Consider the following 23,325-nt stretch of genomic DNA (forward strand, 5'->3'; position numbering starts at 1 on the left):
GAGCTGTACATACTTATGTATGCAACTGTTCATATCCAAAATAGCTACAAAGACACATTATACAAAGCTGAGCTATGAATATAATTTATTAAAATACTTACATAGAAATTTGTTATACAGATAACAGAAAAAAATACAAATGCTCCCTAAGAATTATCATTTAAGTTTAGGATAATACTTAGTAACAAAAATAGCTTGAGAAAATATCATTTAAATAAGTCTATGTACAAGGCTTTAAAATGCTCCTATTGGCAGATCTGTGTGAACGCTCCATGAGCGCATCAAAGCTCTGATCTGAAGGTCACCTTGGGTCTATTTTAGGGGCGTCTGGTTTTCTTCGCTGTGCCTGGACTCTTCACTGCTGGGAATTTCTGGTTATGCTTAGTTTTGCTTTCTCTCAATTCTTATTTTGCAAATTATCTAACAAGAGAGATATTAGTCCCAACACTGAAAATTCATTTTTTTCACTACATTTATGACAGCTACAAATTTATAGTTTCAAATGTTTTGGTCACCAGGTTTTAGAATTGGAATAGTGTTTGCTTGTTTGCTTTCCTAAGAAAAGGAAGAAGTGAATTTCTCTCTAAAATCTTGGAGGGTTACTTACTGCCCTACTTGTTTATCCATCCAGCAAAACTGTATTCTGTACTGAGCACTGACAACTGAAAGAGGGAAAAATCTTGAGACTTCCAAAGTCTCAATTTTTCACCCTCCAAAATACAAAGCTGCAGGGAGTAGAGGTGGCAGCGATGAGCTCACTTTCCTCTCACTCTTCAGACAGTTAGCCACAGAACCTTTACAGAACTTGTAGCTTTTAAATTAGAAAAGCAAAAGAGAATTCCTCACCTGTATTTCTTTGTGTGAGATAATATTACGAAGGTACAGAAAAGAATGATTTTGTAAAAGAAATTCAACAACTTCTAAAAATAAGACCTGTAAGCAAACTCACTTTAACATCCAGTCTTTAAATACATCCTCAAATGAATTAAAAATGTGAATTTAAAGGGCTCTGGAGTTTCATGATGATTCTGTGTATTTGTAAGATCAAAGGAGGGATTACAGTAAAGTATGCTGAGCATTTTATAAATACCTATGCTGAGTAGTTTATAAATATGTACATTTTTATTTAATGCCTAGGGATTGATGAAGTCAGGAACTTCTCTTATGTTGGAAAGAAATTCTTTCTTATAGGAAAAGTAATGAACTACCTAAAACATCCTTCACAATCTCCAAGAAAAGTGGCAATTCAGAATAATTTTGATAAAATCCCTTTTCCCCTTCTACAGTTCTGTCAGCATGAAGAAACTCAACCATCTCCTATAAATGTATGTGACACACACATTGGAGAGCATGGAGGCCATTCTGCTGAGGAACTGGCGAACTTACCCACACCCTATCTGCACCCTTGTGATGTCAATCAAAACTGAAACATGTAACTTGCATTAATTTTAAAAAGCCATACTGCTTATCTGAGAATTCTGGATTGACTTCAATTTTGTGAATTCCTTAAGGCTTAGTTGGTTTATAAAGTGTAATTTTTAATACTGATAAAATGATCTGGCCAACTAAGCACCAATAATATTAATAAATATCATTAGTTAGCTCTGCATTCACTAGGTCTTTCTGTTGAAGCATTTGACTTTATAAATACATTACAGTCTTAGTGCCAACCCTTACTGGGGTTTCAAATTCCACAATAGAGCATGTCACCTGGATGTGATCCTCATGTCTCAGGATATTCCTGGAGTCAAAAAGCAAAATGCAAAGTGAACAAAAGAACAGATTGCTGACAGTCAGTATGAAGTTGTCCAGTGGAGAACCACAGTTGCTGAGACTCTGTAAGTCAACGGGAACATAAGAAATGACTCGTGACCATGGCTGTGGGTGGGGTCGCTCTCACAAAGGGCTCTCAACCATCCTTCTCTTGCTCTGTAGATAGAAGATGCGGTTCTCTTCAGGATAAGTGACTTTACTGAGTGGCATCCTGTAGATGCTGGAGTTTTTTGTGGTCAACAGGAGGAATAGAAGTGTAGCCAAACAGAAGGACCAGGTACCAGCCGGCAATCCAACCTGGGAAAAGAGAGAAGCCACATATTCCTTTGAGATCCCTTTGGAAAGCTAATCCACACAACACCACTCTACACTTTCACCCTGGTAGGCCCGGGAGCACCAGGGGCTTGCTCTGGATTCTGCTAATGCCCAGGAAGGCCTGGCCTAAGATCTCAGGGGTTTAACAATGGAAGTCTCTTCATGTGTCCTTTAGGATAGTCAGTTAGGCCTTATTTTTTCTTTCCTTACTTCTCATACATCCAGAATTCCCACACCAGATGTGGACACCTGGTACATGGAGAAGACACTTAGTGCATTGCTAAAGACTTCCTCTGAATGGTCAAGTCCATGGTGACCATTTACTTTGACTTTCACTCAGTCTAGGTCCTGGACTCCACTTGTTTCACTTCTTTGAATTTTGTCTCCCAAATAGACTCTTCAGTTTCTTAGGGTAGGTCCTTCTGTGCTGACCATGGTGACTCACTCAGTTCTGAGCATACCACTGGTTAGCTCTAGTCCTATGCATACGCCCTGTGGAGTGTGATGGAGTATAATCTGACTGCACATCAGAATCATCTGGGGGAGTTCAAAAAAACAGATGCCCAAGTATCATACAAGATCCACTCGATCAGAAAGATGAGGGATTGGGCCTAAGGATCTGTATTTTCCAAAATCTCATAATGAATTCAGCAGTTTGTTCAATTAGCCTATGGACTGGCACCTGTGAATTTTTTTATTGGGATGCAAAGAACTCCATGAGACTTGGATATACTTCCCATCCTATATGGGAATTTGGCTTATCATTGTAAAGATGCTATATCTCCATAAAGACCCTCCCAGATAAACTCTCTATACTAGTACTGAGAGAGCCAGGTACTATCTTGACCCATTAGCAGCCATGAACACATCAACATGGTCGAGGCAGACAGCAACTGGCCCTTTATCTTCTGCAGTGGTGGATGAGGATGAGAAGAAAGTTCAGGCATTCGGAGGTGAAGGATTCTCTCCAAAACAGGAGAGACTGGGATCCTTGAGTGAGGGACAGGAGAAAATCAAAGGACAGGAGGACAGTTGTACAAAGGAAGGAGAAAGAGTGGCAAAAGATAGTTAATGGGAAAGATTGTGCCTATTAAATAATTTGTCCAGGAGCCATGCCTTAGAAGTATTATTGACAACGGATGAAGGATTTAATAAAGACCAGAAAGTAAAAAAAACAAAACAAAATTATTGCCAGGTGTAGTAGCACACACTTGTAATCCCAGTGGCTCAGAAGGCAGAGGCAGGAGGATCATGAGTTCAAAGCCAGCCTCAGCAAAAGCAAGGCACTAGGCAACTCAGTGAGACCCTGTCTCTAAATAAAATACAAAATAGGTCTGGGATGTGGCTCAGTGGTCAAGTGCCCCTGAGTTTAATCCCCAGTACTCCTCACCCTCCGCAAAAACAAAACAAAACAAAAAATAAAAACAAACCACAAAACACAAAACACTATTGACTGGATTTAAAACGACAACAATAACATCTGGGTTTTTAGTCAATTATCTTTCTCCCCCTTTCCTGATTTCTCAATTATTTTATAGTTCTGGCTTTCTGTTTGAGTAAAAGGTACTCTAAGGTCAACTTCTTGACACTCACAGTTAGACTATGAACTTGATAAAATGTTATTCAGTTATTGATAAAGTATTGTTAAAGTTACTCTTTAAACCATGCAATCTGATATTTGTAACATGCCTGGTGATTGCAGTTTGGACTAAAGTTTACTGTGAGATTGGAGGTGAGAGTGGCCCAGAAGCTCCAAAAGGAGGAGGAGTGAGGAATAGTGGGCATCACAGTCATGGATCCTGTCACTGGATGCTGCCCAGGTGGACTTCAGAAGGGTTTTCCATGTAATTCAAAGCTGATCAATCATACTTGGGACAGAGATACTGAAGCAAACTCACCTTAGCCATCAGGTGTGTCAGGCTGCCTCCAAGGTAGGCGGTGAATAGGGCTACAAAGAAAGGAGAAAGAATGCTTGGGAGATGTATTTTGAATCACAGGAAAGACTGCCTTCCAATATAGAACCCATGGAAGGCACATTTGCACATATATCCAGCTAGCCCCACACCCCGATTACAAGTACTAAGCTTAGAGTCAGAAGCTCTGGGTTCAAATTCTGCCTCATCAGGATTGAAATCCTGCCCTTAGACTCTGTCTAAGCTTCCATGTTCTTGCCTATGCAGTGGAAGTAAAAGGTTTATCCCATAGGGTTGATAAAAGCAACAAAGGAAATAATGCTTATGTTTAGCACACAGTAAGTGCTCAATAAAGGTAGTCTGTGGTGCTATTTTGTTGTTGTTATGGCTAGTAAATACATGACAAATAAACTTCCTCATTGTTTAATCCAAGTATAGTTGAGTTTCTGGGTATAACCTGGTTTCTATATAATCTCCCTGAATCTAGGAGATATATCTATATCTATATATCTGTATCTATATATCTTTTTAAAAAAATCTATATATCTGGGATTGAACCCAGGAGCACTGTACCACTGAGTTGCATTCCCAGCCCTTTTTATTTTCAGACAGAGTTTTGCTAAGTTGCCTGGTCCAGCCTCCAGCTTGTGATCCTCCTGCCTCAGTCTCCTGAGTAGCTGGGATTACAGGGGCTCACCACCCCATCTGGCAAAACAGCCCTGGTTTCAAATCCCAGCTCTTCCATTTTATTTGTTGAATGACAAATCCATGTCTTTCTCAGGATCTAGTTTTTTCATCTGGTAAAAGGCAGCTTGAAAAACTGCTTTCCAAGGAGGTGATGATTCTCAAATCAATGCATGCATTTCCACAAACAGCAGCTGTGAACTCATCCCTCTTACCATGTGACGGTTACTATCTGCGCAGAGGAGTGCTCACCACTTGGGTTGGAAGGTTTCCCTCCATAGTTTCATCAATCTCATTCATTTCTAAGATCACCTTCATTCATTCAACCACTCCTCCTGGGCCCTCTGCTGTCTCAAGTGCCAGCTCCTGAGAAACATTTCCCTGAGCACATAAGACCTGATCTCCATTTCTCTCCTTTTAATGCCTATTGTACTTCAAAGGCCTAATTTCAGCACTTTCCTGTTTCATGCAGTTGCCCTGTTTTAAAGTGATCTCCAAGTCTAAGTTGCTCTTCTCTCCACAGCAAGAGTTCCTGACTATTAAGTAGTGGGTACCTGTCCATTAAGACTTGCTGAGCAGTACTGGGAAAGCCTGACATTGGAGGGGGACTTCTACACGCCACAGACAATTTATGGGTGATTCCCTGACAGCATTCTTGCTAGCTGATGAAGAAAAAAGGCCCTTGGACTGTAAAGGTTGACTGGATTTTTGCTCTTTATGGATGATGTCCCTTCCAGTGGACTGTCATGCATGAGTCCTACTGTAACCTGACCATTGATGTATTTAGAGCGTCCTCAGATAAATAACAAGATGGGCCCCTGCCTAGCAGCTCTGCCAGGTGCCATCAGAGCTTTCTCAGTTCTCCTCTTGATAAACATGTTTGGAGTGAATGAAAGGACCGCTCTGTAATCCAGGCTGGCCATTTATTTACCCTGTGGACAAGAGCGGCCTTTTGTTTGGCAGTGTCAGGGTGATATGGACAAGCTGAAACCTGCTGTGGCCTTTTACATGCTAGACTTGCTTTCCAGGAGAGGCTGGAAGTCTGTCTCAAAAGTTCATGTGCAGAGAGTAAAAAGTCTGACAGGACCCCTTGGAGCTCCAACAGATACAGATGCTCTCACACACTGTTGGCAGCAGTGGAGAGGGATACAGCCCTTTAAGGGCAGTGAATTTGGCATCTATGGAAATTAAATTGGCATTCCTTTTGCTTTCATCAGTTAGACTTCTAGAAATATGTTACAGAAATACTTGCACAAAGTACACAAGGATATTTGTACCAAAATATCTACTGTAGCAGTGTTTGAAATGGCCCTGAAGTAGAAGCCTTGTGAATTTCCCCCAGCAAGTAAGTGCTCCTGATAACACACATCTGTAGCGTGGCTGTCTCTGCTGCCTGGAACTCCCACAGGTACAGCCCTCCCCTGACGCACCAGGACAGATGCCAGCTAATACCTGGCTTTTGCTCCCCACTCTGAGACTCATCACCAAACTGCTGATGTCCACAGGAAATAATCTCCCAGGGCAAGAAAAGGAGACACCAAGGGGAGCAGACACCAGGAGAGAAAGCACAACTGAACATCTGACCGCAGATAAGCTCAATTAGTGAATCAGAAATGAAGCACTTGGTAGGTGAGGTGACTGGCCCAATGGATGGAGCCAAAGATAGATCTGCTGGTCAACTAACCTGGAGATCCTTGTGAAGGGATAAAGAGTCGGAAGTAGTAAGAAAACATCCAGAGTGCTGAAAAAGTCAATGCAAAAGTATTGCATTCAAAGACAAAGAGCCCTAGAAGGAGAGGGATAAATGATTGGAGAGAAAAGACCCAAAAAATTAAAAACCAGCAATATCCTAGAATTAGAGGAAGATAGAGGGCTCACCCTGAGAGGATCTGAGTGCCTAATAACACCGGAAATGCAAAATCCATGATAGATGGACCACAGAAAAGCATCTCTTATGTAAAAAGACAATTTGAAGAGTCCAGAGAGAAAAATGAAATTACCTCTATCAAAAATTAGATTATCTTCAGACATCTCAATAACCATTTGGGGTATAAGACAATGAAATACTCTTTGAGGCAATTTTCAAAGTATTGAGAGAAATAAATGTTAAATCTGGGATTTTGCATTCAGCTAAACTAAAACTGAAATAGGGGTGAAAAGATGTTCTAAGACACACAGGGTATTAAAACTCCCACAAAACTCTCTCTGAACATGGTGGGGGGGAGTGAATAGATAAATCAGTAAAGTTTACAGTTTCCTAAAAAAGCAAGTTTTCAAAAAAGCATAATAAACCCCAAATGAAAATTCTGTACAATATCAACATGGTTTCCCTAGATGTTAGTGGGTAGGCCTCCCCAGAGGAGGTAAAGCAGGCTGAGATATCCTTCCTGATTGGGGAGGAGATAAAGGGACTGTTAAATTTAAGAAATTGTGGTCTGGGGCTGGGGCTGTAAAGTGGTAAAGCGCTGGCCTCCCATGTGTGAGGCACTGGGTTAGATCCTCAGCACACATAAAAATAAAGATACTGTATGTTTATCTACAACTAAAAATAATTTAAAAAAAAAAGAAATTGAGGTTGGGTGTGGTGGCACACACCTATAATCCCAGCAACTTCAGGGCCAGCCTCCACAATTTAGCAAGACCCTATCTCAAAATAAAAAAATAAAAAAAGGTTCGTGATGTAGCTCAGTGGTAGAGTGCCCCTGGGTTTAATCTCCAGTACCAAAAATAAAAAAAAGAACCTTAACAAATTGAGAGGAAATAATAAGCAAGGTTGGTTCCTCTAAGTTATGCAAAGCCACCAGAAAAAAATTTCCAGTTTTAAATAATGCAAACAAGCTGCTCGACACTATTTATGTTTAATGTGCTTTATGTACACATGGACTAATCCTCAGAACAGTTCTATGAGGCAGGTACTTAACTCCCATTTTTTAAAGTGTAGAACTGAGACACAGAAAAGTTAAATAAATTGCTTAAGTTCAGAAAGCTAAGTAGAGCTGGGATTTGATTCCACAAGTCTGGCACCATGGTGTGTGATCTGAACTAGTTCCATATACTACTTTAACCACTGTTCTATGCTAGTCAAGATATCTGTTCTATCCAAAGGAAGGTAAGTGTGCCCTCTACAAATGCCCACATCCTAATTCCCAGAACCTGTGATTGTGTTGTCTCATGTGACAAAAGGGATTGTGAAACTCTGCTTAAGTTACAGTCCCCGAGACGGGGAGATTATCAAGGATCTTACAAATTACTACAAGTGTCAATTTAATAAAAGAGAGGTGAAAAAATTGGACCTAGGGAGTAGAATGGAATATTTTTACTTTTTTTGTTTTGTTTTGTTACTTGGCATTGATCCTCCTGCATGCTTGGCAAGCACTCTCCCACTGAGCTACATCTCCGTCTCTTTTTATTTTATTTTGAAATAGGGTCTCACTAGTTCCCAGGCTGACCTTGAACTTGCCATCCTACTGCTTCAGCCTCCCCAGCAGCTGGGATCACAGGTGTACACCCATTGCATCTGGCTGGTATTTTCATTTTCTACTTTATACTTCTTTATACAGATTGGATTTTTGTTTTGTTTTGTACAATAAGACCGCACTACTATCATAAAGGAAATAAGGAAGATATTCCAACTTTGGGAAAACACATCCCCCTCCAAGGTCTGCCAAACCGCATCAACATCTCCTGTGATCAAGTTTCTGCCTGACTTTGAAGGATGCACTCAGGCTGTCACCACACTGAACTGTGTTACTCTTTCCACCAAACACAACTCCTCCTCCAATGTTTTAGGACTCACAGAAAAACCACCATCTCTAGGGGGGACTTCTGATGATTCTAACTGTGACGTTCCCCCAGAGGAGCCTGTGCTGCAGATTTCTCTTTGTTATGCAATTAATTCTGCAGAGGCTCCCCTCTTTACTCCCCAGGCTCCACTGTCCACTCTAACATTCTCTGTGCTCAGGAACTGCTTAGGACCTAAAGCTTTTGGGTTGCCTCATGACTGTTTAATACTTATTTGCTGCTACTGCAAATAGAGGTCTGAAACCAGTTTCAGAATAAAGCTATAAGGTTGGAGAATGAGAGTGTCTAACCCCAGCTAAGCTCAGATGACCACAGAATCTGTCCACAGCTTCTTAGCCTTGAACTTGTGAACAAATGTGAAGAGTGAACAAAACAGATACAGATATTAGGTGAAACAGCCGAGTAACTATAAAGAAACTGACAGAATGACATCTAAGTGGTGACACCAATTGAATTTTTTTTCAATTTGACATTATTATTGCTGTATGTATATACGTGACTGCATAACCCATGTGATTCTGCAACCTGTACACTCAGAAAAATGAGAAATTATACCCTATCTGATTCAAATGTATGATATGTCAAGATCATTGTACTGCCATGTGTAACTAATTAAAACAAATAAAAAATTAAAATTAAAAAAATATTTTTATTTTAAAATTTTTATCCTTTTGCAACACTGGGGACTGAACCCAGGGGTGCTCTACCACTGAACTAAACCCTAGCCCTTTTATTTTTTATTTTGAGACAGGGTCACACTAAGTTGCTTAGGATCTCCCAAATTGCTGAGGCTCCAACTTGCAGTTTTCCTGCCTCAGCCTCCCACAGCCCGAGTACTATTAGCTTTGCTGCAGCACAAATCACAATTGAATGGGGCCTTACCAACCCTTGGTTCTATCTCACCTCTGACCAGGGCAGAAATCCCGCTCTACCTCTTGCCTGAAATGTGGTTCACCATTGTAATGACTACTTAGGTAGCTTGGATCAATTAACTGGTGAGAAAATGAATCTGAACACATACTTCCACCAGATTAGAAATAATTTCTCCACATTCCACTATCGCTCTCACCTTTTTGTATCTAAAGGAGTATCACTCCTTCCACTCCAGAGCATTATTTTAAATACTGTTATTACATTGAATTACGTCTCAGGATGCTTTCCATGAAGCAGCATGCGCTTTATAATCAGGTTGGGGAAGCCACCAGCATTTCAGATCCAAATCTCCTGAGGTCTGTTTAGCCTGAGGGGTTGCCATAAGGGCCTAATGCTGTCACACAGGAGCAGCCAGGGGCAGGGTGAACAATTGCAGGTTCTGGCTGGTAGGTTTGGGTTTACCCCTAGAAAATCCAGTGCGGAATGTCTTTCCACACTTCCTTTAAACTTTGTCCTCCTTACCCAAACTGAGAAGTGAGAAGCTGAACTGGAGTTCTCCCAGGACGCCTTCCAGCTCTGACTGGCAGAGTCTGGCTAGTCCTGGGTCCGAAAGGTTTAAGAAATCAGCTCTCAATGTGTGAACCGGAGGCCAGCAGCATCTGGCCCCGCTGGGAGCTTGCTAGAGACACAGATGCCTCTCCGTTGCCTCTACCTCTGAGTTGGAGACACAGTGTGAGACCCAGTGATCTGGGTTCTGTGCCTGCTGAAGTGTGAGGACAGCTGGATGAATGTGATTCTCAAAGGGCCACCTGTACTTCCCCCTGATTCATATCAGAAATATGACCTGATATTTAGCTTATTTTACTTAATTATTTTTTTTGGGGGGGGGGGTTAAACAATAAACACCAAGAATGCAGGACAAATCTGATGTCCAGGCCCCCCAAATATACATAATGTGGTGTTGTCAACATGATTCAATAGGCTCCTAACTTCACAATGAGAGAGGCAAAAGTGACTTTAATACTCCCAGAGAGGGGACATCATTGACCTGCTCACATTATTAAATCTCAGGTGGGCCGAGTTAGGATTCCAGTTCTAATCTTACACAATCCTTTTTAATTCCTTGATGTGGGTCCCATAGCTGGGAACAACCTTCCCCCTACCCCATGGTAGGATACTCACCGCAGGCAAGAGCTAGGAGGTGGGCTTGCCAGGTGAGAGCTATGAACATTCCCCCAATTGCAATGCAGGCCAGAGAACTGTTGTAACCCCAGAGTCCAAAGTAGATGTCCTTAAATGGCGCTGAGAGACTGAGTCCTGTTAGGTAAGACAGAAGTGGTCAGTGCTCTGGACAAAAGGGAGGATGCTCTGGAATGAGACAGGGGTGTGGTCCTGGGGTTAGGGGGAGCATCATAGATCTCCCGTTGGTTCCCAGGAAGCAGAGACTTCGAGAAAGGTCTGGAATACAGAATATACCTGAGACCATGCACAGGATGCTGGAGGAGCTCAACGAGTCTTGTGCTTACCTGCGACTATCCCCAGCAGTGATCCGATGGCGGCGTGCAGGCACATGAGGGGGGAGGAGAGCAGGAGGCCACATAAGAAGATGCCCCCAGTCCATGGGTTGTCACAACCATATATCTGACCAACCCCCACTGGCAGGGACTTCAAAAGCTGCAAAATCAAGTACAAATCTGAGGCTCCCAAATGACTGATCATAAAACCTACAGGACACCCCCAAACTCAGTGTTATTTTAGATTTAGCATTCTCATGTTCAGATCAGTTTTAACTAATCTTTAAAATTCTCTCCTTTAATTACAAAAAACAAAATCTCCATCCTTCTTTAGCTTTATCCACACAGGTACATCTGCCCTTCCCTGGTGCAGCTGTGCACGCCTTTCCCAAATCTCCTATGCGCCCTGACTCCCTGATGTGTCCTGCCCTTGGCCTCGATCCCTGGGAGGCTCTCAGCGTAGTCATTGCTTCTGGCTGTGAGGATCTGTCACAGCTTCTACTGAGGATAGTAGGAACCACAGCTCCTTTTGCTTCGAATTATCTATTGGTGTTGAGGGCAATAATCAATTCTATCAAATATTCCTATTCAATAGAAATATTACTACCGTGCAATTTGAGTGCTCCTACTAGGGCCAGAGACCTGGAGCTGAATGATCTTAGACACAATTTAGAAGAGATTATAAGCAAGGTCATGAATCAGGACCATATTTGCCCTTTTGATGTTAAGTAGGACATGTATTAGTTTAAACACATCCGTAACTTATTCCAGTTATTAACACCTGTCAGTCAGACATCAAACACAAAAATACACACAAATGTCATAATTCTCCTTTGTGATTGAGGCCTGAATTTAAAGTTTTCACAGAATGGGAGTTCTCAAGAAGGCACAGAATTTGACTCAAATGATAATTTTTATAATAATACTCTTGATAGGGCCAAGATAGATATCATCACCTTGACATTTCCATTTTGAGTGAGGATAATTCCTGAAAGATGCCTTCTCCTGTGGCCCCTTCACCTGTTCTGGGTTATATGTGTGCCTCTAGGCCAGACCCTCTGCAGGCAAAGACTCTGACAGAGGGAGCCCCGGCTCTGGCACAGGGGATGTGTCCTCTCCCCTCTTGTCTTCGGCTGGGTCTCACACTGGCTTCCACATGCTGGCAGGGTCTCTGCTCAGCACACCAGACATGGGCTCTAAATCCCTCTGGGTGTTGCTGGGTCTTTGTGTTTACACAAGATAATTTCCTGCTGTTTCTTCTAGAACAGGCAGCTTCACACAGGCAAAGAAGTATAGGTTTTTATCTCTGAACTTGATAACATAACTATCCCTCAGGTAGCCAGGGGGTGGGGAAATTGAATGAGATGTCAAGTAAGTGTGTTGATATAGGTTCTGAGAGAGGAGGGACAAACCACTCCCCTGTCCCAGGTCAGCCTGTCCATCGGGTGACAGATTGTCTACACCCACGCTGTCCAGTGCAGGAGCTACTAGCCTCCTGTGGCTATCAGGCAGCTGAAATGTGGCTAGTGAAGTTGTGGAACAGAGTTTTTAATTAATTTACATCTAAATTGAGCCATATGAGGCTGCTATATGAGACACAACAGTTCTAGAGAGATTCATATTATTTTGTAAATTATTTCTTTATAAGTAGTTCTAATACATTTATTTTTAATTTTCCTTCTGGCTATTTCCAAAAGCTCTTATTCATTCTTTGGGTAGGAAGCAAAGGCTCATGAGTTTCTCTTGTATTTTCACTGCTCAGCAAAGAGCACAACAGAGGGTGTTTCCTAACTGGAGAAAGGGAGAGCCAGTCTTTTGCACATAAAAAAAAGGTAAGTTTTCTTTGGTTTTCTCCTGATTTCAAGTATTCTCTTGTTCTTAATGATCAAGAAATCTTAAGCATATTTACTCCATAAACACAAGCAGGAAGAGCTGGAACTCAATTGGGGTTAACTAGGGGTTTAAGAATCCGTCCTCTCTACATGCATACCCATCTGCAAAGATACACTTTGCACCCTGTATCCTGGGGTAGAATGGTTCTCAAAGTCAGGCCTGCATCACAATTTGGAGGGTTTGTTAATACAGGTTCTCAGACCCCAGTTTCAGGGATTATGATTTAGAGGGTCTGAGATGGAGCTTGTTTTGATAGTTAAAAAATTCCCTGGGTGTCTCTGATGCTTACCAAAGCCAAGAATCCTGGATTACTCTGCACACTGTATGAGCTAAGCCAGAAGAAAAGGCAGAACAGAGAGGTTCTGCAGTGAGAGTCAGCCCGCAATGCTTCTGACTGGAGGAACCAGGTCATGGAAGATTGAGCTCCAGGTCAGAGGCCACCATCCTGATCCCTGGTCTCCATCACATCCACCCAAATAAGGGCCAAGCTCACAAAGTGTGTCTGAATCCCACTCACAATAGTGTGTCTGAATCCCAGTGGTGCTATACTCTGGAGATGGCACTGTGGATTTTTTTTTTAATAAGGGGGAAATTTTAGCTTTGAACAAATAATTATTTTTAAAAATCCCTTAGATACCAAAGCTCCAGAGTAGAACCATTGTTTTAGATGGTAAGCACAAGGCAGAAAGACCATGAAGTACTGAGTATCTAGGAGACTCAGATACCCATGGGCAATGAGCCAGAGGACCTGGGTGTCTTTAAGGGAGAGGGGGATTGTGAGAAGATAGCGCAACTTACCTCCAGGGCACTGAGGTCAGACCAGGTGACATTGGGAACTGAGCTTATAGGTGTGATCAGCTGGCTTGGAAAGAATGGATTGTAATGTCCTGTGGCCGAAAGGTACATTGACAATGCCATGTTGAAAGGGAGAGTGAAGACAGGAAGGTCCCACTTGCTGAACACTGAGCTCAATGCACTCGAGAAAACCGGGCTAAAAAGGAACGGAACAGAACAATCTGGATGTGACAAGCCAGACTGGACAACGGGGTCTCTACACCATCAAGGACTTTGCTTCGCCTTCCAGTATGTGCTTAAAGTGTTCTGTTGCTAAACCACCCACAGACTGGAAATATGGGATACGTTCATCATGGAAATGATAATTCAAAAACACAGTACCAAAAAAATCAACTCTTAGCTTCTTTGGCTTTTGAAAATCTATACTCTGGGGTTGCTCAGAGTAAATTCTACATCAAGGTTTTGAAAATACCTTTGAAGTACTTAATAAATTATGTACAGAGCTAAGGTGCCCTGCAACACTGGATCATGTGTCCCTTCCTCCCATCAGAGGATACCAGACTCCTGCATCCATCTCTTCATGGATCTATTATGCACATCTTATTTGGGAAAAGAGAAATACTTGCCCAAGGAAGGATACAGGTAGTGTAGGTTAGAGGAAAGAGATTTTCTATTCAGGGGGAAGAGTTGACAATTTTGAGCTACTGACAAGTGTTGTGACCTTAAGCAAGACACAGGTCCTCAGTTTCCTGGTCTGTAAATTTAGGACTAGTTTGGGTGGTCCTTGGGCCTGTGTATCTCCCTCTTATTGAACCAATCAAGAAGCCACATTTCTAAGATCAGAACTCCAGATTTCCTGGGTTGTGGGAGGTGTGGTGAGCACCCACTGGCCACAGCTGAGTTCTAAAAATGGGGTCCCTGGACCAGCCACATCAGCATTACCTGGGAACTTGTTAAAAATGCCAAGTTCTCAGGCTCCACTCCAGACAGACTGAACCAGAAACTCTGGGAATGGGGAGCAGCCACCTGTGTTTTAATAAGTCCTCTAGGTGATTCCGATAGTACTCAAATTTGAGAACAACGATGTGGGAGTGGGTCTCAACATTGGTATATTTTAGAATTGGTATATTTTAGAATCACCTGGGAAGATCACCAATCACATCAGGATACTGATTGGTGTGAGTGTGTGATGTGTGTGGTCACATACATCAGTGAGCTTAGTGTGCATCTAAGGCTGAGAACTTCTGGATGAGGCAAAGGTATTGGAGGAATTATAGAGGAACTGGTAGAAGGCCAAACAACTGGTTGAATGAAACATACAATTTTAGGTGGTTATTACTTTTTCCAGTGGACATAACCTGAGTCTAATTTTTAAAAAATTCTCTATTTTCAGACGGGCACAATGGCTTACACCTGTAATTTCAGCAACTAGGGAGGCTGACGCAGGAGGACTGCAAATTCAAGGTCAGCCTCAGTATTTTAGGGAGGCCCTAAGTAACTTAGCAAGCCCTTGTCTCAAAACAAAAAAATGAAAATGGCTGGGAATATACCTTAGTGGCACAGCAACCCTGGTTAAATCCCTAGTACCCCTCCCCCAAGTTATTTGTTTTTTAAAAATGTTGTGGTAAAATACACATAACATCAAATTTACCATTTAACCATTATTAAGTGTACAATGACATTAAGTACATTCACATTGTTATACATCTGTCACTGTTATACAACTTGTCACTTTACAAGACAGTTTTCACATTACAAAATGGACACTTGTACCCATTAAACACCAACCCTTCATTTCTTCCTCCTTCCATACTTTTTTTTAATGGTGCTGGGGATAGAACCCAGGGCCTTACCCCATGCTAGGCAAGGGCTCTATCACTGAGATACATCCCCAGCCCATCCCTCTACAATTTTTTAAGAGGCATTTTGAAAAGCAGGTACTTACCACGTCATAGACAGAGCAGATACAGGCAATAATAGCCACCAGAAATAGTTTCCTTGATCTGAGAAGACAGCTATGAGTAATCCCACCAAGGTGCCATTGTAGCCATGGAGCCCAGCTGCTATGGCAGACCTGTAGGCAGGAGGCACAGCACAAGTAGACATGGGGAGGCCTGCATGTCAACTATACTTGTAACTTCTAGATCACATTCATATTAGAAAATGAAATTATATTTAGAAATGTTTCAAAGACTATTAACCATCATATAAATACTAATAAAAACAGGAAGTATATATATATATAGATAAAACTACAAATGTGCATGTAGAACAACCCTCTCCATAGGTGTCACAGCCAAGGACAGGTGTAGAGGGTCTGAGGGAGGAGGGGGAATAGGCCAGGCCACCTGCTCTGCTTCATTTCATCTTTCTTGCAGAAAGTTCTTATTATTTATTTTAAATCATTAAGTAGAGTTTTTTTTTTTTTCATATAAAACTGTTTCCTAACCCTGATTTTTTGGTGCAACCTATTAGATTCCTGAAATGTAAATGTAGTATCTTTATAAACATTAATCTCCCAAATCTTTCAATTTAGCATATGGTTTCATATTGCTGTGTCTAAATATGCATTTATCCTTCTCCTCCTTCTTCTTCTTTTTGGTGCTGGGGATTGAACCCCAGGCCTTGCTCATGCACTGATATCTCATAGTGAAATATATATTTCTAAGTTACTTCGAAGAAAAATAATTACTTATATTTTACTTGGCAAAGTACCCCATTTAATTACATGCAGGTTTAGTGCCTCTTTTGAAATCTCTCTTTGCTAGGTATTTAATCTCACTTCTAAAGATTTTCCTATAGGTAAGTGTCTACTCTGGCCATAATGGTTCCTATTTCATAACTGGGGACTAGAAACCCTGAGTGAGAAATGGGAATATTTCCATAGAATAAGCCCAAGCCTGTTAAGCCAGGCCCCCGCAGGGCTCCTGGAGTTGGCAATGACACCACTTGTGATATGCCCCTAAGAATCCAGTTGAAGAACTGGAGCACCACAGGCTTGTCTGGGATAGATGAAATAAGTTAAGATGTCGCAGGACCACTTCAATGACCATGAAAGGCACAGGTTCTACTCCCCAAGAGCTTGGATCTTCAGGGCGATGTCTGCGGGGAGGGGGCAAAGATGGTGAAACGAGTGAGGAAAGTCAAATGCAGAGCCTGCATCCAGGGAGCCACGGGGCAGGGAGAGACGGGAAGGGCAGGGAGCTACCAATGCTGATGTCACATGCATTCACTGGGGTGAGAACATCAGAGGTGGGACTCCCTGTTGAAAAGTCCTTTGTCTCCCTTCACTAATCCTTCAGGGAACCTGGGAAATTGTATTGCTGAAATCCAGAAAGTGGGACTACGCAGGCTGACAGTGGAGAGCTGTGCAAAGACTTGCCCTCTCGACAACTGTCTTGGAGAGTTAATGCCTGAGTTTGCTCAATGGAAAATGAATGGTGACATCTACAAATTGGAGAAGCCATGGCAAAAGCAATAGGAAGATGACATGTCATCTTGGAACAGAAATGTCATTTTAGTGTAGTCTTTCAAACCAAAGAAAGTCAAAGAGATTTGAAAACAAGCATGCAAATATGACTTATCTTTGAAATAGTGTGCCAAGGAAGTGGGGTTGATCATATTTCACTGGAACAAACCAATGAGGGATTATTCAGTACAGCATGATCCTAGAACGACACTAGATTTGTCCCTCTGAGAGCTGAGCTGAACTTTGCATTGTCTATGAAGAATGAGTTTGCTAAACTAATGATGAAGCAAAATATAAAGGGCTTTTTAAAAAGCCATTAAGCCTTTCATGAACTCATATGCATTTTTTTTTGCTCAAACAAAATGCTGAAGACAATAATTTTATTGACCATTAAAGAAGATCACCTTAGAAGCTCTTCTGGTAATCACCTGTTGCTGAGTTTTGGTTACCCTGTCTTATCATGAGAATCTGGCATCATTCAAACTGGCCAATTATTCAGATATCAAGAATAAGAGACAATAAATGATTCCTTGACTTCTGACTCTAGGCAAATAGGAAGAGATCTGTGGAGTAAAGGTTGTTTCTCCCAGGAAGGGTGTGGCTGTCAACCACTCCCAGTGGCTGGTCGGCTACTATCTCAGAAAGGGAGCCACAATGCCATAGACAGATGTGCCTACCTGTCCTGGCTGAGCAAGAGGGCCGTCAGGGTGGAGACCACTGTTCCCACACAGCCATTGAGAGCCCACCAGGGGTTCTGGACCAGAAGTCCCACCAGAATCAGGATTCCACTGATGGGGTTGCTGACGAACACCACTTGGGATATGCCCCGAAGAATCCAGTCAATGAACTGGAGTACCACAGGCTTGTCTGGGATAGATGAGATAAGTTAAGATGTGGCAGGACCACTTCAACCCCCAACCCCGAGCAGAAACACCAGGGTCCCTCAGAGATGAAACTGACTTTTGGTATTCCTTAAGCTTCTTTCCTCTGAACCCTTTGCCTCTTTAGTGGCACCCAGATCCCCCAAATCATTGTGTTTTTTTTTTATGCAAAACCTACACTGTCCCTACTGAAATCTAAGCTTCAGAATCTAATGTACTTACTTACAACCCTCAGAGGTACATATTCTTAAGTCAAAGGAATGATATTAGCTATAGTAAAATTTTCATTTTTAAGTACTGAAATTACAGATGGAGCCTATTGCTTTCCTCTGAGGAGGATCCAGGCCCTGATCACTATTCCAGGAAAAGATATCAGGAGGTTTGAAGGTTGAAGATAAAAAATAAGAGAGTGAAGAGTAATGGGGAATCTAACCAAAGATGTAAATAGAAATGTCAGTCAACCATTTCCCCAAAGCCACTTTTCCTGTTTCTCCAAGGGATGGATGCATAGATACCTTTAAGCCACCTGGCAAATTCTTTCATATCACCAGTGACATAGCCAATTGTCTTGGGGATGCACCTTCTCCCTCCACATGATGCAGCCTGGTTTTCACTGTGGTCTACTTTGACCATTGTGGGGCTGTCCTCCATCGTTAGCTCTTCTTCTGGATCCTTCAGAGAAGAACAAAATTCATAAATATCCCTAATGTAGAACTTTCCATGTGGGCCAACTAGGGCCTAGTTACCGTAGCCACAAAAGAGGAGTTTAAATATATTCATGAGGACATGCCTCATGGGACTAAAAAAGTCCTGTTTTCCTCCTGAAAAATCATGGAGATTATCATCCAAACTCAAATTCCACACTACCTTGGTCATCAATGTCTTTAATGCTATCATGAGAAAGTTCTAGACAGTAATAATATAAGGTTCAATTTCTAGTTCAATAAACATTTATTGAACCTCAACTTCCTGTACTCAAGGGCTCGGTCTAATTGAGAAGAAAGAAAAATGTTAACATGACAAGCCAAATAACACTACGGAAAGAGCTAAAATCAAGTGCTTGAACTTCATACTGTCAATTAAAGGAGGAGCAAGATCAAGTTACAGAATGGCTTGCTCCCAAAGCAGACTGATTAGCTACTTTCCAAGGAAAGTGCCTTTTTAAATTAAATTTTAAAATGACAAAATATTAGTTTTTATTTAAGACTTTGAAGGGGAAATTCAAAAAGAAAAACAAAACAGTTTGAGTGTTTTAAGAATCTTCCTAAGGTTCTTAAACAAGCCTTCCGCCCCCACTCTCCAAATCCAATACTGCTGAAATTTGTTTTTCTATCATGCAACTGTCTCAGATCTTCTTTTCTTTTGGAACCTGCCATTTAAATGTGTAAACACAGGTAAGAATGATATTCCACAAAGATATAGAAACTGAGAAAGGTTATGCCGTCAAAAGCCAGTCATAATCTAAGGATTGTATAGTATAAGGATTTACAGGGTGTAATTATGGTAAGCATGCCTTGGCCAAAGACAAACGATGAAACCACAGCTTGTGTTCACTATGGGACTATTTTATACAGTAAGTATATAATGTTACCCGACAACAATATGGTACTGCGTAGACAAAATGAGGGTTTTATGGTAGTAGATATAAAAGAATATCAATGGTATAATTTCAGAAGCAGAGAAAGACAATGGCCAAAGCTCCTTGGGTGTGAAAGAAAAGCCCAGAGCACAGCCAGGTCAATAGGAAGCAAGCAAACCCCGAATCATAAGACCCTAGAACACACAGATATAGAATACCGAAGTCACAGTCACATAAGACATGACCGAAGTCTAAGCAGAAAACCAGCTCATCTTCCCCCATGGCAAGGCTGTGAACAAAGGGTTCTCATGGCTATTTCTGACCTCATCGTTATTCCATTTGCTACATCAAATTGCTATTCACAGATAAAGTTACGTCTTTTTTTTTTTTTTAACATCCTGATTCTTGTTTTGGTATTTATTAAGCCCAGCACAAAAATAAACATGGGTAACTGATTTATTTCTGAGTAACAATTATATTTCAATTGTATTACTTTACTGCCCAACTAATCATCCTGCTTTTTAAACAATAGTGAACCATTAATTGTTGCACAAAGTGGAAGTTATTTATACAATGTAATGTGGGCCAAGGTCATTCATTCTGTTTTGGTAAAACAATGTCAGACACCAATATCTGTGAAATTTCTAAAGAATTTCTAACATTGGAAACTGCTGGAGGCCAGGAACCTAAACTTTATTATCCCTGAGAAGATGTGAAACTACTTGAGTAATTAAGCATTTATGAAAAATTACTCTTTATTTCATACTGTATCTGAATGATGGCTCTTTCTTATTTTCAGACATCTCCTTCTTCATATCTCACAACTGAAAATATGGCACGGTAAGCCCCTTCCTCAATGACCCATTTTCAAAGCCATACCAAGTCATGAGAGGCCCTGGGCTTTGTCCAGGTAACCACAAAAAGCACAAAGCCACAGCTTCCTGGAGTTTCTGTACTGAATATATAAGGTCCCCAAAGTGACAGATTCCAAGGAAAACAGGGGGAGGGGTGGGGGAGTGGTATTTCCCATTGACTACAGAACAAATTCCAGAATAAAATTCATGCTCTCAAAATTTCCAGGATATATTTGTTTGTTTTAGGGCGTTTTAAATACCCCATCACCTCAGAGATTTCAGAGATACGGATTCAAAACCTGATACTGTAACTGGCCAGACGTGATTGAGAACCTGAATGACCTGAGTCCCCTGCTCAGCCACCTCCAGTTAAGACTAAATATCTTTTTGTTCAAAATCCACAGCCCAAGCTACAGAAGGCTTATTATAGCTATTTGTGTCTCCAATATCTATGTGCTGGGATGCGCGGGAGGGCTATGATGTCCTACACAGGGGCTTCTCCTGACTTGAGACAGAGGCTGCGTTCAAGAGAGATCTCATGAACCATTTATTCTGAACTGCTAGTTCAACAAACATTCTCGAAACCCTGGGAGCCTTGATACTTGTTCTAGAACTGGGGCAGGAGAACTGGTTAGGAGCAGTCAGTAATTTCAAGTTGCAATTCTCTAGAATTTGATCATGCTAGAATATGTGCATTTCCTTAGGGAAATTTAAGGGTTCCACCCCTTCTACATGTGAAGTCAGTGAGAAGCTATGGAGATGCTCTGCCCGATCCCGACTAAATAGACCATTACATTTCAACCAAGAGGAGAGGAAAATAAAATAAAAAGAATTCTAATAGGAGCAGGATAAATGTAAAATCCCAGGCCATGGTTCCCGTGCTTTTGCAAGGCTTCCAGAAATCCCCAACTCAGTGGTCAGACCTCTAAACCACAGGCATTACCAAGTGGCTTTTTGGCACAGGAATCATGGGCCTTTGGTTCAGCCCAAAGCCCTGAGCTCAGCGGAGCTTGCTGACCCCCCACTTCCCAGGCTCTTCTCAGAAAAGACACACCAGAGCTTGCAGCAGGCTCCCAGGTTCCCCAGAGGAGGCTGCAGCGGGGAGCATACCTGTTCTTGTGGCTCATGGGCCAGGACCAAGCTTAGCCGGGCAAAGCCTTCGTGCGCTGCCTCACCAGCTTTATTTCCAAAAGGGTCTATCCAAATAGGACCATGACGGGCGTCACCAGCGCCACCAATCAAAGACCGTCCATTCATCCTTCCTTTTTCTCCATACATGACAAAGGGCAAAAATACATGAATCCAGTGAGCACGAGAAAGCCCAGATGGGGGTAGTGGGGAGGGGGCAATGGGGCCCCCGGTGTTGGAGGTTGCACAGGGCCTCCAACACCAAGGACAGACCTCCTCTTCATCAAAGAGCTTGCAGCCGGAGGGAAGAGAGACAAGGAGCTGACTGCAGAAATGGAATGTTCATTTTGTTTTACTTAAAAAGAAAAAAAAAAAAATGGCAGCCCATCATGCTGCTGCGCAGAGCCCAAAACCCAGGCTTGGTTCTGCTGCGTTTTTCTTCTCTGCTGGCAGGAGGCTTGGCCCATGTGAAACCTTCTCCAAAGGGAGAGGTGAGCTCAGGCTCCAAAGTGCTTGTGGCAAATTTAGGGTTCTATATGGGGGACCAACACTGAGACAAGTTGCCCAGTCTTAATCAAGTGTGAGATAGCAAAGACATGGAGTGGCCTCTATTTTCTTCAATAAGATACTAGCTGCACTATTTACACACAGCAAAAGCCCATTTAGGAGGCCAAGAAATGGCGTTTTTTTCTTCTATCTGATTAAGAATGCTTAAATATCGAATATCACCATTAATAATAAACAATTGTTAGTTGAATTCAACAAGTGTGGCAGGTTTTAAAAATTTCTCTTTCTCTCTGTCTTTCTTCCTTTCTTTCTCTTCCTCTCTTATTCTTTCATTGCCTCCAAGGATACCCTTCTTCCTTCAGAAGTTCAGAAAATTTGTCTGTGTGGTATTTCTTTCTTTATTTTTCCCTCTTTCGTTTATTTTACTTCTACTGGCTTGATGTGAAACCTGAAAACTTCACCAGAGTAGCTCTAGAAGTGTACAGCTGTGGAAAATATTTCTGAAATGTCTTAGGAAAAAGTGTGTGTGTGTGTGTGTGTGTCCATGTTAAATTATCTGGCTAGTTATATACCAAATTCATGTGTCTGAGTTGCTCTGTGAGTATTTTTGTTTGATAAAGAATAGCATTAAGAAAACCGATAGCAGGGCTCTCATATACAGGTTTTGAAAAAACAAAAAAGAAGGAAAGAAAGACAAGAAGGGCGGACTCCCTCTTGTTGTAGAAGCCTATGCCCCCACCCCCAGTGTCTGCCTTTGTCCATCGCCAAACTCACACGAAACTCAGAGAACCACATCATTGAGCTCAATGTTAATATTTTCTTAGATCCAAGAGAAAGAAAATTTGAAAGCTAGTTGGAATTATAGAGAATCATAGTAACCATGCTTCATTTTATAGAAGAGAAAACTCAGGTTCAGAGTGGGAGCTGTCGATGTTCACTCAGCAAGCAGCAGGCAGAGTATGCCTTAGGGAATGGGTAGCCTTGGTGGTTCTTCGTCCTCCGTCTGGAGCCAGGCACATTACTGCTGCCCGAGATTCTATTCAAGTCAACTAGAAGGAGCTGCTCTATATGGTAGGGTCTGCAGTGGGTGCCAGGGCTCAGCCATGTAGTGAATGCAGGAACCTTTCTTCATGGTTGCCCCAGGTGTGTGTGTAGGGGTGTTGAACAACAAAAAATAAAAAGGCTCAGCCAGCCCAAATTTCATCCTATACCCTCCCAAGGAAACAGTTACTCTCCAATAAGCAAACATCTCCCTGTACCTCAAAGGGAACCTCACTCTTCTGCAGTACTGATACAGCAAGAGCAAGGTTTGCATGTAACATCCCAAGAATATTCCGGAAGCTGCA

At 41.9% G+C, this 23,325-nt stretch overlaps 1 protein-coding gene across 1 annotated transcript; it reads right to left on the reverse strand.

Moving 5' to 3' along the window:
- Positions 1-1,896: 1,896 nt before the first annotated feature.
- Positions 1,897-21,601, reverse strand: Slc14a1 (solute carrier family 14 member 1 (Kidd blood group)). The gene is made up of 9 exons (XM_026398611.2): positions 21,455-21,601; positions 18,427-18,583; positions 17,708-17,897; positions 15,507-15,635; positions 13,565-13,757; positions 10,886-11,033; positions 10,542-10,676; positions 3,987-4,036; positions 1,897-2,070 (listed from the first exon to the last, which is right to left on the reverse strand). Exons 1-9 carry the CDS (start codon positions 21,599-21,601, stop codon positions 1,897-1,899), a joined length of 1,323 nt encoding a protein of 440 aa, XP_026254396.1.
- Positions 21,602-23,325: the final 1,724 nt, after the last annotated feature.

This window comes from Urocitellus parryii, chromosome 13 (genome assembly GCF_045843805.1).
Source record: "Urocitellus parryii isolate mUroPar1 chromosome 13, mUroPar1.hap1, whole genome shotgun sequence".
Classification (NCBI taxonomy): domain Eukaryota; kingdom Metazoa; phylum Chordata; class Mammalia; order Rodentia; family Sciuridae; genus Urocitellus; species Urocitellus parryii.